This window comes from Oryza sativa, chromosome 7 (genome assembly GCF_034140825.1).
Source record: "Oryza sativa Japonica Group chromosome 7, ASM3414082v1".
In the NCBI taxonomy this organism is placed as follows: domain Eukaryota; kingdom Viridiplantae; phylum Streptophyta; class Magnoliopsida; order Poales; family Poaceae; genus Oryza; species Oryza sativa.
Window position 1 is genome coordinate 6836137 of NC_089041.1, and position 16206 is coordinate 6852342.

At 41.5% G+C, this 16206-nt stretch overlaps 1 protein-coding gene across 1 annotated transcript; it reads right to left on the reverse strand.

Annotated features, from left to right (window-relative positions):
* Positions 1-7018: 7018 nt before the first annotated feature.
* LOC4342741 (eukaryotic translation initiation factor 3 subunit E) lies at positions 7019-10657 on the reverse strand. The gene is made up of 7 exons (XM_015791283.3): positions 10231-10657; positions 9555-9782; positions 9325-9446; positions 8626-8845; positions 8028-8170; positions 7502-7639; positions 7019-7366 (listed from the first exon to the last, which is right to left on the reverse strand). Exons 1-7 carry the CDS (start codon positions 10591-10593, stop codon positions 7261-7263), a joined length of 1320 nt encoding a protein of 439 aa, XP_015646769.1. The 5' UTR covers positions 10594-10657; the 3' UTR covers positions 7019-7260.
* Between the last annotated feature and the right edge of the window lie 5549 nt (positions 10658-16206).

Sequence of the window (16206 nt, forward strand, 5' to 3'; positions counted from 1 at the left end):
CGACGCCCCGCTCCCCTCCTCCTTTTCCTAAAGAGGCAAGGGGCGAGCTCCCCTTTTCTCTCCCTCTTTTCCCCTTTTTCCCTCTCGCCGGCATCACCTCTGTCGCCGTTTTGGCCGCTAGCCGGAGCGCCAGCTCACGCCTTGACCGCCCTAAGTCGGTTCCCAAACCGACATTGCCATCCTATAAACCCAAGCCTCCCCCTTTCCCTTCCTCTCCCATTCGCCTCCACGCCATTGCCGCCGCCCCCGTGCTCTGTTCGCCGTCGCCGTTCGTCGTTGCGCGTGTCGGAGGAGCCGGCATGAGCAAGGACGCGGAAGAGGACTCCGGGCGCGCCCTCTTCTTCCTCTTCCCCGGCCCGAGGCCGGAGAGATTACTCCCGCGCTGTCGGCCTCTCGTCACAGCGCCCCTCCTCATCGCGGTAGTGCTCCCTCCGTTCTTCCTCCTCGCTCCACCTCTCCCCCCTTAGTTTTCGGTAGTAGCACGAGTAGCCTCCCCGTAGCTAGCCGGCGCCGCCTCGGCCGTTGCCGCCGCTCGCCGGGTGCTCGCCGCCGTCGCCGCCCAAGCTCGGAAGCGCCGCTCGTCGCCGGCCTCGCTCAGCGTAGCCCCGCCAAATCCGATGCTAGCATCGGATTCTCGTGGCCGCGTAGATGCTCTCGCCGCCGGGAATCGGCCCCTCGTGACCTCGTCGCCGTTTCCCCCTTCTTCCGCCGCCGGATGCCGCCGCCGCAATTCACCGCGCGTGGGCCCGCCGCATCCGCGTCCACCGCAAACCGCGCGCGTGCACCGCGTCCCTCCCCCACCCTAGCGCCGCGCCGCGTGCTCCCTCCGCACGGTGAGCCGAGCCGCTGACCAGCGGGTCCCACCCGGGACCGCGCGTGGTGAGCCCAGTTCACCGGCCCTCTCTCTCCTCCCCTCCCGCGCGCGCGCGCTTGGGCCGTCTTGGGCCGGCCGGCCCATTTAGCTCGGTCGGACCGCCCCATCTATCTCGGGCCGCGCCCTAGCCGCCCGAGGAAAAGTCTAATTCCCATCCCTCTTTTCTTTTCTTTTCTTTTCTTTTCTCTTCTTTTTTCTTTTTCAAAAAGGATTTAATTAAATCCTTTTCCTTTAGACCAAAAATCCAATAATCTTAGAAATTCAATATCTTCCCAACCGTAAATCCGTTTGACTCCGTTCAACTTCCAAAATTCCTCAAATCTCGAGATCTATCTAATGGCACGCTTAGAGGTCCTTAATAGGGCTTTATTTTCGCCGTTTGTTGAGTTGTCCCGTTTCGCGTGTAGTTTCAGAGCCCGAAGATCCGCAGCGCGAGGATTTCGAGAAGCAAGCTCCAGATCTCGAGCAAGGCAAGCCACCTTTGAACAACTTGAGCCTATATTTGAAATTTAATTATATTGCTTGCAAAATATTATGCATTGATAGGATCGCACTTAATCTGTTGTCCCGTCTGCAAGGCAGATTGGCAGACCTACCTAACTTGTTGCATTTGATCCTTCCATTGTTAATTGCTATACCATGTCCCCTTGTAACCATCTAGTTGCGTCTCGATATTCGTGCACCCTGCGCGAGTATCAACGGACGCCTTCAAACTTAAAATTTTGAGTAACAACTTGGGTAAAACTGGAGTTTCACAAAAGACTTGGAAAACCCGACACCTGGGTCGGTGCTTGCGAACTAAATGAATTTCCAAAACCGCGGATCGGGGAACGTACCGGGTGTACGGTTTTCCCGCTCTTGCACTTAAGGACCGTTTCCTTGGAATTTCATCCGAACATAAGACAAGTACGACCACATGGGTGGAATGGGACACCCCTGGCTGAGTAACTAGCTTATCAGGGGAGCCTTGATGCCGAGAGACATGTGGATTCGCCAGGGTGGTGTCGGAGAGGACCCCCTGGGCTTCCTGGCACAGTATGGTCTGGGACCTAACCTGTTGTTGGTCTGGGACCCCTCTCGTCGGCATATGGTAAACCTGTGTCGGCTTTGGAAATGCCTTGTCATGAAAGCTTGGAGGTCTCCCGACGTGGCTGATCCCCACGGGCTGGGTGATCCGGGTTAGTAATGTCGTGTGGGTAAAGTGTACCCCCTCTGCAGAGGTTAACAAACTGTTCGAACAGCCGTGCCCACGGTCATGGGCGGATGTGAAGTGATTCCTAGCGTAGTTTTGTTTGACTACTGCTTGTGAAATTGCTGTTGTGGAAAGGGGTTCGCTGTTTGAAAAATTTGCAGCTGATTGGATCAGCTAGGCCCGGGTGGCCGTTTGAAAGCTGTTGGCCCGGGTGGCCATTTGAAAAGCAGTTGGCCGGGTGCCAACCTTGTTTTCAATCCTAAAGACTGATACATTGCACATACTCCGACCGGACGAGACGCACTGTCTCAACCGTGTCGTTTGAGAAGCACTCACTTAGTTGTTTTTAGAAAAGAGTTCAAATAAAATCAACTGCAAAAACAACAGCCTTTCCTTGAAGCCTGCATTAAACACCTATTTTTTTCCTTGGCTTGCTGAGTACTCTCGTACTCACCCTTGCTCTATATAAATAATCCCCCCCAGTTGCTGAAGAAGATGAAGCGGATCCTGCTGATGAGGAGTTCTTCCAGGAGCAAGCCGGCTACGATGAGTTTTAGGGTTTCGGCCTAGTTCCCAAGTCACGCCTGTGATGTTTGGTCCTAGTCCTGGCTTCCGCTTTCCTTTTGTAATGCAGTTGTGAGCTTGGGGTCTGTCCGCAGCCCAACATGACTGTACCTCTACTCTATAATAAAGAGACCTCTGTTGCTGTGATAATCTGTCTCCCTGTGATACCAGCACTGTTTCCTGGGACTGGTATCGATTAACAGGTTAATTTGGAGCGTCACGGGCTAGTTCCGGTCGGTACTAGTTCGGGGCGTGACATTTTTGTAGTAGTGCCAATGGGTCGTTAGGAGAGATAAATGAGAGCTCGTCTTTTTATTGTGTGAGGGTGGATCGTAAAGCTACGGGTGACCTCAAGCCTGTGATCTCCTAGTACCGGAGCGTAGCCTATAGATTTGAAGGGGACAATGTGAAAAACCTCACTAAAGCAAGGGTTAGTCTTGTTATTTGGTTAATACTAAAGTGGTGATATATATGAATATACACCACCGCCGGCTCCATCAGCTTGCTCTCCATCGCGCATTTGCTCGGCGCAGGTATGTTCAAGTAACTCATACTCATACTACTAGAGCTAGCTACTTAGCTAGTGTAATATACACACACATATATATATATATATATATACACACACACACACATATATATATATATACATACATATACATATATATACATATATATGGATGTTAATTACTTCCTCCTTCCATAAATGTTTGACGCCGTTAACTTTTTTAAACATGTTTGACCGTTTGTCTTATTCAAAAACTTTTGTGAAATGTGTAAAACTATATGTATACATAAAAGTATATTTAACATTAAATCAAATGATAGGAAAAGAATTAATAATTACTTAAATTTTTTGAATAGACAAACGGTCAAACATTTTTAAAAAAGTCAATGGCGTTAAACATTTTGGGATGGAGGGAGTATATGCTAGTATATATATATATATATATATATATATATATATATATATATATATATATATATATATATATATATATATATATATATATATATATATATATATATATATATATTGTGATGGAGTTGGATAGAGCTCTATTGCAATGGCTGCGTGTATGCCCAGATTAATTCCTAGTACTAGCTAAAGGTTAACTAATTTTGAAAGAAAGAGGGGCCGGCCGGAGTGCACATAAATAAGTAATATTCTTTGCTTACATAACAAATGATACAGTATTATTCTCTTTGTTTTAGGGGACAGTGGATATGCAGTCTTTTAAACTTTTAATTACAACGCCTGCTTGCTGCCAGCCCTTGTAGAAGAAATTAGACGCTGCGTGCTTTTATCCACCTTTGAGCTGGCCTTGATTTATCATCGGACCAAGGCAATGCAAACGCTGGAACACGATGCTTGCCATGCATTGCAAGGAATATTTATACCCGATGGCCTAGCCCAGGCACGGCACGGCCCGACTGGTGTCAGGCCCGTGCTAGCCCGCCCCGACCATTCGGCCATGCCTGGGCCTCCGCCTCAGCATAGTGGACCGGCCCGACCTGGCACGGCACAGCCCAATGATAAGGGAGACAAAATAGACTTATTTCAGCCATAAGAAACGGCTGAAAGAGATGAGGGATGGAAAATAGACTTATTCAGCCATGTAAGACATGACCCAAAGAGATGAGGGAGGCAAAATAGACTTATTCCAAGGAGGAGCACAATGGGCTTTCGTGCCTTCGGACCGGGCCAGTATGGCATGAGTCTTATTGGGTCGTGTATAGGCCGTTGGTGCAGCACGTGGGCGTGTAGGTCGGGTCGTGCCGGCCCGACAACCAAGTACCTAAAAAGCCTATAACGGGGTGTGAATGGATCTCAACGAGCAAATTGTTTTAAGTTATTTAAACCATAAGTTAATTATGTAATGAGTTTAGATATAGGGCCAAGATGAGATATATAGACAAAGGAACATCCAAGTATAAAAACCTCATAACATCATCAATGAAAGTATAATCACATTCTTTCAAATTATACAGAAGCAGACGCTCCTTAATGACAACTTCAATCATTTCTATAGCAATCTATAATATATACATATGCAATGCAATGATATGTATTCTTGACTTCACACCCAACAAGGTGTGAAGCTGTATCGTATTATGACAAAATATGATGCTGACAGCTACGGTCGCAACTATAGGTTCACGACATAACTCCAAATACAATGCAAAGGTGATGCAATACAGGATAAATTCCAAAGTAATAAGATTACAACGTCAAACCTTCATATGAGCCCAGTATGAAGTTACCCTTGCCAAGAGCATAAAACAAGTATATAAATTGTGGCACTCTATACCACAGATACCAGGTATTAGTAACATGGGGTTGTTCGGCTGCCATTTACTGTGTTGTTTCGCAAGATCTAGCTACTTTAATTGCTACAACAAGTAGCAGTGGGTTGTGTGACTATGCTGTAAAATGCAGCCGAATAACCCATGATCATTAGCAGTAACTAGATGATGCCCCGAACTTTGTTACGGGATATATGTTAGATAATGGAGAAATGAATAAATGATTTGGATTGAAATATTATGAAAATGGTTTGAGAATGATAATTTAGCATGTGTATTATGTTTAGTTTTAAAATGAAATAAATTGTAGATATAATTACTATATGCTTGCATGTTGAGTTTTGTGTACTTAATGGGTTGATGTGGCATGCTTCCATGTAGGTTTTAGTAGTGCTAATCAATATTATGCTTGCATGTTGAGCTTTAGGTATTTACTGTACATCAGCTTTATAGAAAGAATAGATATGTTTATCCTCCATGGCTATAACTCTATAGCTAAATTCCAAGGTTAATTTTAGAGAAATGGCTAGGAACTAAAAGGCCCAATTTTACAATATTTAACAAAATTGAACCAATCTCGAACGAAATTAGATGCTCGTACAAACCAAGCTGTTCAAGGGAGCTCCAAAATCTGAGGATATTCGATGAAATTCGAGCGGAAATGTGAACTTTGTTCACGTCTCGGGGCTGGTCGTGCGCATGCCAGGCTGAGCCGGACAGCCCATTTGACCATCTATATCTCAATCAGACAAACTCTATACGTACCCTAGCTAATAATATGCATATTCCCAATATTGATCATCACCTATTATTATCGTTAGGTTTAATCCCATATTGGTAAATTAATAATAGGGAAAAGTTAATTAGAGGATGGAACGGTTATCACCAATCATGACCTTAAATTGTGGCTCCAACCAGGCCTAGCACCCTATTGGAGGTTGTTAAACCCTAAAGAATTGTCAACATTTTAATAAAAGGATATAAAAAACATATTACCACGCATTGATTTTGATTATTCTAACGAGTTCCACAAGTTTTGTTGTGTTTTATTATTTTGCAAGAACTATGGAACTATGGATTTTGTGGAGTTGTACATATATCTTGAATGAGTGTTGTTAAATTGTTTCAGAATTTATCATAACCGTTTAGATGGTTTTTAAGCGAATGAGGGGACATCCCTCAAGGGATCAGAATAGTTTCCCCTTTTAATGCTGGTTGTAGTCCCAAGTTGACCAAAGATATTATTTGTTTATGTTTCGGAACTATTCTTTCCAGTACATGTCTCAAAATATAGCTATCTTTTGAGTTTTAGAAGGATTAGGGATTGATGTGAAAGATCTAAAATACCCTCATCGAAGTGCTAGTTTTCGTTGGCGTGCTGAGGAATGACAAGGGAAGGATGGGAAGATTAGTGACAAAATTCACTTTTTACATATACGAGTTGTATTTGGGACAAATTCGAATCCTAAAGGTAGTTATATTATGTAACGCAAGGAGCATTTAATTTCATTCATCATATGCATGCTAAGCTATGTCGGCAGGTTGCTCATCCAATTTAAATAACCTATATCCAGAAGTAAATTACACAAACTTTATGACCTGTAGCAAAATTTGTATTTTGTTTCCTATTCATACGTTGTTTCAGAAATTATACAGCGGCTCACTTTTTCAAAGCTTGGTTGTAGTCTCAAGTTAACTACAAATTTTTGTATCAGACAACTACATTTTAGTTTATACTCATACGTTGTTCCAGAAATTAGCAGCGTGATGTACACTCGTCAGCCTGACTGCCCATGCTGATATCTCAATGCAACTTCACTTCCATGTGTAATTACACACTGACTGTTTTTATCCATCCCTCGTTATGTGTTTACTTTGACCGGTGTGAAACTGTGAAGTCATCGTATTTACCGGTGGTTACGTACAGCAGCACAAATCTCAGCGTCAATCGTGTGGTCAAATAATTGACTGAAATCAAGGTAAAATGTGGCGCCACAAATTTAGCAGAACCAAGAAAAACATTGAACCTACAATTATAAAAATGACCACACTTCCGCACTTCACTTCAACACGAAACACCATAACAATCAGGTAATACTTGATTGTAGTACCAACGAAAGGATTAACTTCAGCCACAGGATTCCAAGTACAAAATAGAAAGAAAACGTCGGCATATGCTGTAGCGAACGAGAAACCACCTCCTAGATGATCTTAGGTACTGATAACGGAGTCAATGCTAAACAACAAAACTCCAAAAGTTTAGAGGATTGTCTCTACTTAAATAATTCCGGGCGCCTCAAAACTGTGGTCTTCTCTGTCAATCTCACCGAGCTGCCTGTTGTGCTGCTTGAGCCGGCTCCACAATGTTCTTTGCTAGCAGGAAAGTCCGCATGTTAAGATTCTTTAAGCTTTCGATAACCTGCTCATGGCTGCAACATGAATAAATGATTAATTAGATTCAATCGCATTGTCGAAAGCTTAGGTCAACCATAGCTTTAATGAGTTAAAAAGCACATAGCATGAACTGGCATATACTCGCAGCATGTATGGCCTGAGCAACTTACATGTTAACATGATTGGTCGTCATGATAAGAGTTCCAGACACTGAATCAATCTTGGCGTCGAGCTTTGAATTCCTAACTAAGTTCATAATCCACAATTCTGCCTCATCGTAGCTCATGTTCAGCTTCTGAGAAAGCATGCTGTTCATTGCAAAACATTGGAAGAACATCTTAGATATGAAAGAAACTGTATTCCTGCATGGTCCATATAATATGAAGAATAAACCTATATAAAACGTGTGCAAATTTAGTAAAACTATTTCTAACTGAGAAGACAGAACAGAGATGCAACGGCAACTAAAATAAAGTAATGATACAGTTTTTTGCTGATAAACATTGAGTATTCCCTATAACATGGAAAGCAGTTGATTGGAAAACAATGCAAGCCCAAGCAAGGTACAGAACCAACTTATATCCGACACATGATTATTGAAATGATAATGTATAACTACAATTTCTACCATTCGTCTTAGTGAACTTTTTTTCATGTCAGCAAAAAAAAAATTAGTATATTGACAGAAACACCTACCCAATATCAATGCACCGATGAATACGGCAGTAAGTTTCAAAGATAAACAGACGAGCATTTTCAAGGAATTCATCTCTCAAAGGAACAGTGACAAAATTCCCTTCCTCAATGCGCTTTCCAAGGAAAGGATCATTCAATATGACCTACAAAGGTAGCCATTAGAACAGATAAATGCAAGATTGTTATGTAACAGTATGATCACCATTGAGAAGACAATAATACAGAAATAGCCCAAAATTTGGTAATGCAAAATCATAGCTATGCCCAGAGAAACAGTTATCATTTGAGGAAAAACATAAAATAAAGTAACAACAATAAGCTAATGTTCAACTCCAGAAATATATACATGCCAGGAACCCCCCACATAGGCCTCAGAGATATAAGGATGTCAGAGGTGAACTTTGCCTTGCCAAACATAAAATATTTTAGTCGGAGGACAGAACTAGCAAGTGAAAATTCATATAGGAAAAGGATGTTTTGCCAAAAAAAAAAGTGAGGAGAAATTGTCTTTCAATGTTTTCATATCATATTTAGTAATGCACCAAGTTAAAAAAAATAGTGATGGGATGGACAAAAGGTTCAAAACATGCTAACATACCTGCTCACACTCTATGAGTTTCTGTTGTGCACCATCAAAATCATAGTTAACATACAAGCATTCCAAGAATTCAGTGATGGGATCCTTGTAGCTGTGCTGCTCCTGCTGAATGACTTTAATCAACTCTTTAAGCATGTTCCTTCTCCTTTTGTTCACGACAACTGCTGTAGCAAGGTATCTCAGAAGATGGGGTGCATTTGTCTGGATTGCGTTCAAGTACCTGGTTAGACGAAAGGTGCAAATTGAAAATTAGCTGAGATAATCTTGATATACAGAATAAAATATAGTTCCATCATTGCAACTAGATAGCACAGTAAAAATAATACTTCCTCCGTCCCAAAATGTAGCTATTTAGTATGGGATGTGACACCACCTAGTTCTACGAATCTGGACAAGAGGCTGTCCAGATTCGTAGTACTAGGTAGTGCCACATCTAGTTCTACGAATCTGGACAAGAGGCTATCCAGATTCGTAGTCCTAGGTAGTGTCACGTCTCGTACTAGGTAGCTACATTTTGAGACGGAGGTAGTAAAGCAAGTGTTGTATGGACAACAGAAGCCCCTTGGCTCTGTAATCAACTTTTTAACTCTGTTCTTTTTATTTTCTTCCAATTCGGCTTGGCCAGAAAAACTTACTTCAAAAATTTGTAACAGCACAAGACAAGTGGTCACAATAATGTTGAGATTTTAGTAAACAAACCTATCCTGGAAGAACAGATCGATGATCCCATTTCTGCCGTTTTCATGGTTAAAGAAGATAAAAATACTCCAATGCATCAGCCATATCCTATTCTGGAGCTGATTTAGTGGTGATGAGAAGTTCTGGGAGAATAAAAAAAGGAACAAAATTAGTTATGTGATTCCCCTAAAAAAATAGTTAGGTAAAGCACCTAACCAACCACAACAAGTGATATAGTCATTCAGCCAAACCTTTGAATCAATAATCTCCTTCAAACGGTTGAGCTCATCCAGTGCAACATCCCAGTTCTGCATCAAAATCTCGGCTGCCAGCTTTCCCCACAGGGCACTCAAGCTCCTCTCGCTGTTCGTGCACAAAGCACGGTATTGATACAAGTAGACAGCAGCATCTGAGTAATTACCGCAGTCAAACTGAAACTTGGCAAACTGATACAGAGTCTCAATCTGCTCAGGACCAATCTGCATCATTAACAGGAGTTTGATTATTTAGTTGGGTCGCACAAAAACATGCAATAAGTATACAGCATGCTAACCGACTTAACAAAATCATGGTAACAACAAAATTCAACAACTGAAGCAATGAGGAACATACAGAGTTGATGCTTCCATAAACAAGCCCAATACCTACAATTACAAGCAAACCCTCCTATACTTGACGGCGATTTAAAATTATTCTAACCATATTAAGATCAAGCACAATCTCAAGCTAAGAATCACCAACTGTGCCAATTTTACCCAAACCAACAAGTGAATAAAACTAAACCAATCTCACAACATCGCATCGCCACCTGCAAATCACAAAAACATTTCTGCACAGAGAAAACAAACCTAACATAACACAGAGGCTAGCGGCGACGAAGAACAGATCTAACGAGCGGGGCAAAGGTGGGGGGAGAAGTAGATCGACCTGGAAGCGGTCCTGGAGCATGTGGAGGTTGTACTGCTTGTCTGGCCTGAGCTCCTGGACGAGCTGCTGGTTCTGGAGGAAGGAGACGATGGGGGCGGTGGCCTCGTCGAGCGCCCTGAGCCTGGAGACGACGTCGGTGCGGCGCCTGACCATGTCGTCGGGGACCTCGTCGGTGTCGTGGAGGGACTTGTGGATGTCCATGGCGTAGTCCACCATGTTGGTCCCGCTGAGGAGGCGGAGCTTCGCCTCCAGGATCTCCTTGTTCGCGTACAGCGCACGCTCCTGCAGGAACTCCAGCAGCGGGAACACCAGGTGGCAGTCCATCTGCCCCGCCATCCGCGCCGTCAGGTCGTGCTCCGCCATGGCCGCCCGCTCCCCGGTGCTCGCCGCTGCTAGGGTTTTCTAGGGTTCCGCGTGCGGCGGCGGCGGGAGGAGGAGGAGGAGGAGGGAGAGGGAGAAGGTAGAGAGGAATGGAATGGAATGAGGTGGGCTTGGGCTGTTGGGTTCGTGGGCCTTTTTGTGAATTGGGGATTGAGTCGTCGTCGTCGTCGTCGTCTATCACTATGGTGAGAGCACTCTTCACCATGCCTGTTCATTTTTCATCTATGCCACACGCACTAATACAAACACACAAAAAAAAAACTAAAATGTTTCTACTTTATTCATTTTCAATACAATTATCCTTAGCTTATCAACTCACAATACAATTATTTCTTATCTTCATAAACTTCGATGCAATGATTATTCAGAAATGAACTTATTTGGGACATTTGGGAGGAGTTAAAAATAAGCTTACTATGGAACGGAGGAAATAGTCGTCATGAGGTGACAGTTTGCTCATGTTTGTTTGGTATTGTTTCCGTTATAGTTCTATCTTGTTTTATGGTTGGACTCTAACCAAACAGTTTTAAACTTTTAGTTTTACTTGCAAAAGGAATGGAACAAACTAGAGTGGTTTCACCAAATGAATGAGTTAGAGTGAGGCTCAGGATGATCCATAACTTCACTCCGAATCTAATTCTTGAGGTTAAATTTAGGAGTTTGAGTTTTGCTGAGTATAACCTAAGTTATACTATTTTAGATAACGAACTCGCTTATTTTTCTCAAACCATATACCATTAGTCTCAAATTTAGATTTTTTAAGGTTTGCGGGTGATAGTGACGCGAGGAGGAGGGCGGAGAGGGAGAAAGGAAAAGGAGAATGAAAAACACGGCAAGAGGTGGGCTTGGGTTTTTTGGGCTTGTGGGCTTTTGTGTATTGGGATCGTGTGGGGTGAGAATGCTACGTACAAGTGTAAACTATGGATTACCCAATAATTAGTTCCTCTCAATTGCTCAGTTGCAGTGCTTAAATAATACTCATTCCGTTCTACGTTATAAATATTATGAGACATTTTTTCTCATCATCTCTCATCTAAATTCACTAACATTCATATAAATTTAAACATATATATAAAGCGCACACATGGATCCATATATAAATCTGTTCAAAAACTCAAAACAAACATACACTCGTTTCAGCTTATCTTCCTCGAACCTTATACTTACGTATTTAACAACCATGCAGAGGCATTACCTAAATTATTATCTCAACCTTGTTATATCGTTCAGACTGAGTAATAGCAAGTCATCATTTATATGGCCATGACTAGCTAAATACCATGCTTCGCTACAGATCGATTAAGATTAATTATTCATGTGCTAATATTGTAATTTGGAACATGTTAATTGTAAGGTATTTGGAACAATTTCATCTCCCTGTAGATGTATTTGCACGGTAAACTAATATTTTAGACACGTATTTCATCCCTGTAGATGTCAATTGTTCACGTATGTTTTCATTTCCAGGATGTTTTCATCATCTAATCATGTCTCCTGTAATCCTAACCAGAAAGAAGTTCGGAGAATTTAACAATTTACCGCTCTTACAAATACCAATTTTGCATTCCCCCTTATAAATTTGCTCACAGAGAGGAGTTTCTTACCTACTTATACCACTTTTACCTATGTGGCACGACATGCCACTATTGCCTACGGATCCCGCACATGCGCCACTGCTGACCACGCACCGCTTTATCTCCTTTCTCACTTCACCTCACCTTACCTCACCTCGCACACGTGACGACATGTGGTTCAGGGAAGAAGCCATTGATCTTGAGGACATTCTTCACCAGTGCCAGAGTTAGCCTGATCCACCCCTCCACCCCCACTGAATCCGCACGCAACAGAGCTAGGGAAGAAAGATCTGGTGATGGCCCAATGGTAGTTCTCTGGCAAGAAGTCGAGCGGCCTCTTACTCACCTTCGGCTGGAAGGGCCGTCAGAACACAGCCATCAACTTGGGGTCATGGTACGCAATGCCCATCATGATCATGTTAGGACGAGATCGTTAGTGTCCTAGATATGGGATACCTTACACTTATGTATTAAGGCTCGACGAGCCTACCATAAACCAAGTCTTATACAGAATTAAGTCTCACACATGAAAGTTGTTCCAAATAAGGAAAGGAAACATAGTCCTACTTGAGCACTAAAAGGTCTACTCAGATCGTATCCATACTAGCTTGCATCCCTAGTTTTACTTGGACAAAAGAGCACCCAAGAATATAAATATAAGACCCTCCAAGAGTAGAGGGGACAGGTCAACACAAGCCAACACACTCTAAGATAACCCTAGACAAACCCAATATAGAGCTGCAAAAGCCGACAAAAGAGACCTAAAGCTACATCCAATCTCTCTGAGTCACATTCGATGAAGTCGACAACTGTTAACCGTCGACCACATGTGAGAACTTTATGCCGCTATATTCAAGAGACTAGAATAGATTATCCTCTATATTGTACTCATAAGATATCGATATATAATGGCAATACAGGCTTCAGCCAACAGGAATATGGGTAATGGCTATTACCTGTAAGTAGGGTGCCCGAACCTATATAAAAATCATTGTCTCTCATCTCTTTTGCCTCAACCTCATGTATACCGGGTACTGTCGATCCCCATACTATTACTATGCAAATACCGTAGGTGGGTACAATCCGTCAATAGAGGTGAAATCCTCCGAGCCGAGCGGCACCCACGGCTGAGTTTGATTGTTAGTTTTGAGTCCGCATTCTCTTGTAGCCTCCAAGTCCCACACAAGAAGTTCCAGGTAGGGTCGTCTATGGAGCTAAGTGTTACAATCCATGAGTTTCGGATTGTTCAAATCTTCGCATAACAACTAATTTTCAGGGTTCAAGTATATAAAGTACCCCATCCCTCTATTGAGAAAGGCTTGTGCCAAAAGTTGAGACAAGCTTCCTAGACCCTATTGGTTATAGATAATTGATTTATGTTGAGAGATTGGGAGAGAAGTGCTAGTGAGCATAAATAAGCATTCAAGTCCTACCCAAGTTGGATCTAAAATAAGCTGTTAGTCTTGGAGCTTCTGACCCTAGATGAATAGACATTGTCGCTGTTAACGGAAAAATTTCGTATAGCTGTTAGTCAAAACAGGTCAAAGGAATAATTGATGCCATGATTTGGGTTGGGTTCGGTTGGAAAGTGCATCGGATCGCTTGGATAGTCTTAGATTTGTTTTTTTTGGAATTAGCTATCGTGATTAGGCATGCTTTTAGTTTTCCTTTTCTTTGTAGGTGATAAATCTCCGAGCTGATCGAGTCATACTTGGGTCAGACTCAGATAGGTTAAGAGTATAAATATTAGTACAAACAAGCTTTGTAAACAACAACAGTTCAATATACAACTTTCGGTGCATCGCCACCCTTTACTCTCGACGAGTTCTTAGTTTCGAGTGGGACTGCATCAGTTCGATCTTCGGTGTGAAAGTAAGTTCCATTAACTTCTCTTGTATCGGCGTAATTAGGATTTTCTTGGTTAGGTTCAATATTCTAATTAATTTGCCATAAGTGTTGCTTATATGATATATCAGCTTTTTCTTGATTGCTTTGTTGTCTTAGATAGATTCAATGTTTCCATCACTTTGTATAAAGTTTATCAGCTCATTGAAATCTATTAATTATCATCAATCTTGTATTGTCTCAGTTAGGTCTGATCTACTAGGTTATGATATATTTGCTGAATAGATTTCTTCAAGTTTGATAGATTATATTCAATGTTTTATTGGAGTATTAGCTGATAAGTTATGTTATTATAATTTAGAAAATGTTGCATCGGCTCACTTCAAATCTAGCCTAATGCAATTGCTTTTCCATCTTGTCAGTTGCAGGATTAAACTAACTGGCACACTCTAAAACCGATTTTTAGAACATGCACTAGGGTTAAGCAAATCTCTCATGTCTTCGTGTGTTGGATAAATTTTGTGGCAACAACCCCAAGCCCACGGAAGCACGGTGTGCCTAATATCTACATGCTAGATCTGCATGGTCGCTTGGTGAGGAAAGGGTTAAAATAAAGTAGGCTCTTTGGAGCCCCTCAACGGGTACATATGAATATTTGGATCTGACCTTCGAAAAACAATTTGCTTGTCTTTGTGCTTGCTTGTTCTTTATTGTTCTTACTTTGCATTCTTTATGCTCGATCAACTTGTTCCACTTGGTTATCATATATATTACCTTTTTTAGGTGATTATATATACTACAGGTACATCAATTTTTGCCTCTAGATTCAAATAGAAATTAATGTTTTGCTTGCAAATAGCTTGTTTGAGTTTTATACCCCTGTCATCAGAAAATCCGGTTCAGATTGGAAGTTCTATGTTGAACCAAAATATTTGGATTATTTAATCCGGTGCAAGTGTTTTAAGGGATCTTGGTCCATTATTTGTCCATAAACTTTTCTTCAAAGTCATTTTCCATCCAAAACTACAAAGCCAGATATTTTTCACCCCAAACTTTTAGAACCGGGGAAATACCATAGCTCATATTAGTTTTCCTCGATATAGTAGTCACTTGTCGCTAAGATGAACTTCAAGTAGGTAAGTTGAATTGTTGTGGATCTAATTAACATGCATCTACATGAGCAAAGTATGTATAATAGGAAGATGACCTATAAAAAACACCTCTATTCCATTCAAAAAAAGAACACCACGATTTCTTAAAGAAATACTAAAAACTATGTTCTTGCGTGTTATTTATCTGGTATTGAAAGTTGGGTATTAAAAAGAAACAGTTTTGGAGTTATGGGTAAAAAATGGACTTCGAGAAAAGTCAAACCTTATCATTTTATAAATAGTGCTTCTTAAATAGTATTTAATGCTTTAAATTACTCCTGTATATCACTACTTAATCAGCAGTTTAATGTATATTTTTTTATATATAATAAATTCGAATGCTAAAATTTCAAATGTGACATAAATAAGTTAGACCTAGTCCGCAAGCAAAACAAGCGAAGCTTACACTCGGCTCGCCAAGCTAGACTATTAAGTTTTAAATCATTTAGGTTAACGAGCTGAGCTACCTTGTTATATATCTACCCTTATAGCCTAAAGGAGAACTCTTGTATTACCTCCAAAGTCTATTTTTACACCTTTGAGCTTCATTGAACGCTAAAAATGGACTTGTAACGTACAAACTGGTTCATAACAAGCTAGATCCTCCATTTTTTTATTGTTTTACGTACCCGATACTACGGCATTCCCACTCAAAAATACAAAACTGAAAGAAAAAATTGGAGAAAGAAAAGTAAAATTGTAGAACAGACAATGAAACTCATACATTGATCGACGCCTTAAACATAAGCATGACAAAACAAAGATCCATACATCAAACAACATCTTCAACAATAAGCACAAGAAATTAGAGGTTCCCACATCACAGGAATGACCCAAGACAAGGATGTTCCTAACAAATTAAAGTACAAGCATATAGCTGTACATATACTCACACAGGTGAGAGTTCAACTTGGAGAAAATACAATAACAACAGTGAAACTAAGAGATGATATTGATAACTATTATTAGACGACTAACATGGAAGTATTACAAGCAAACTCAGTTGATCCACCTAGCAAGGTCAA

Excerpts from the sequence above, each read along its gene's own strand:
- LOC4342741 (XM_015791283.3), bottom strand. The coding sequence starts at position 10,593 with ATGGCGGAGCACGACCTGACGGCGCGGATGGCGGGGCAGATGGACTGC. Across the intron at positions 9,783-10,230 it reads TGCTCCAGGACCGCTTCCAG|ATTGGTCCTGAGCAGATTGA; the intron begins GTCGATCTACTT and ends TTAATGATGCAG. Across the intron at positions 9,447-9,554 it reads AGGAGATTATTGATTCAAAG|AACTTCTCATCACCACTAAA; the intron begins GTTTGGCTGAAT and ends TTATTCTCCCAG.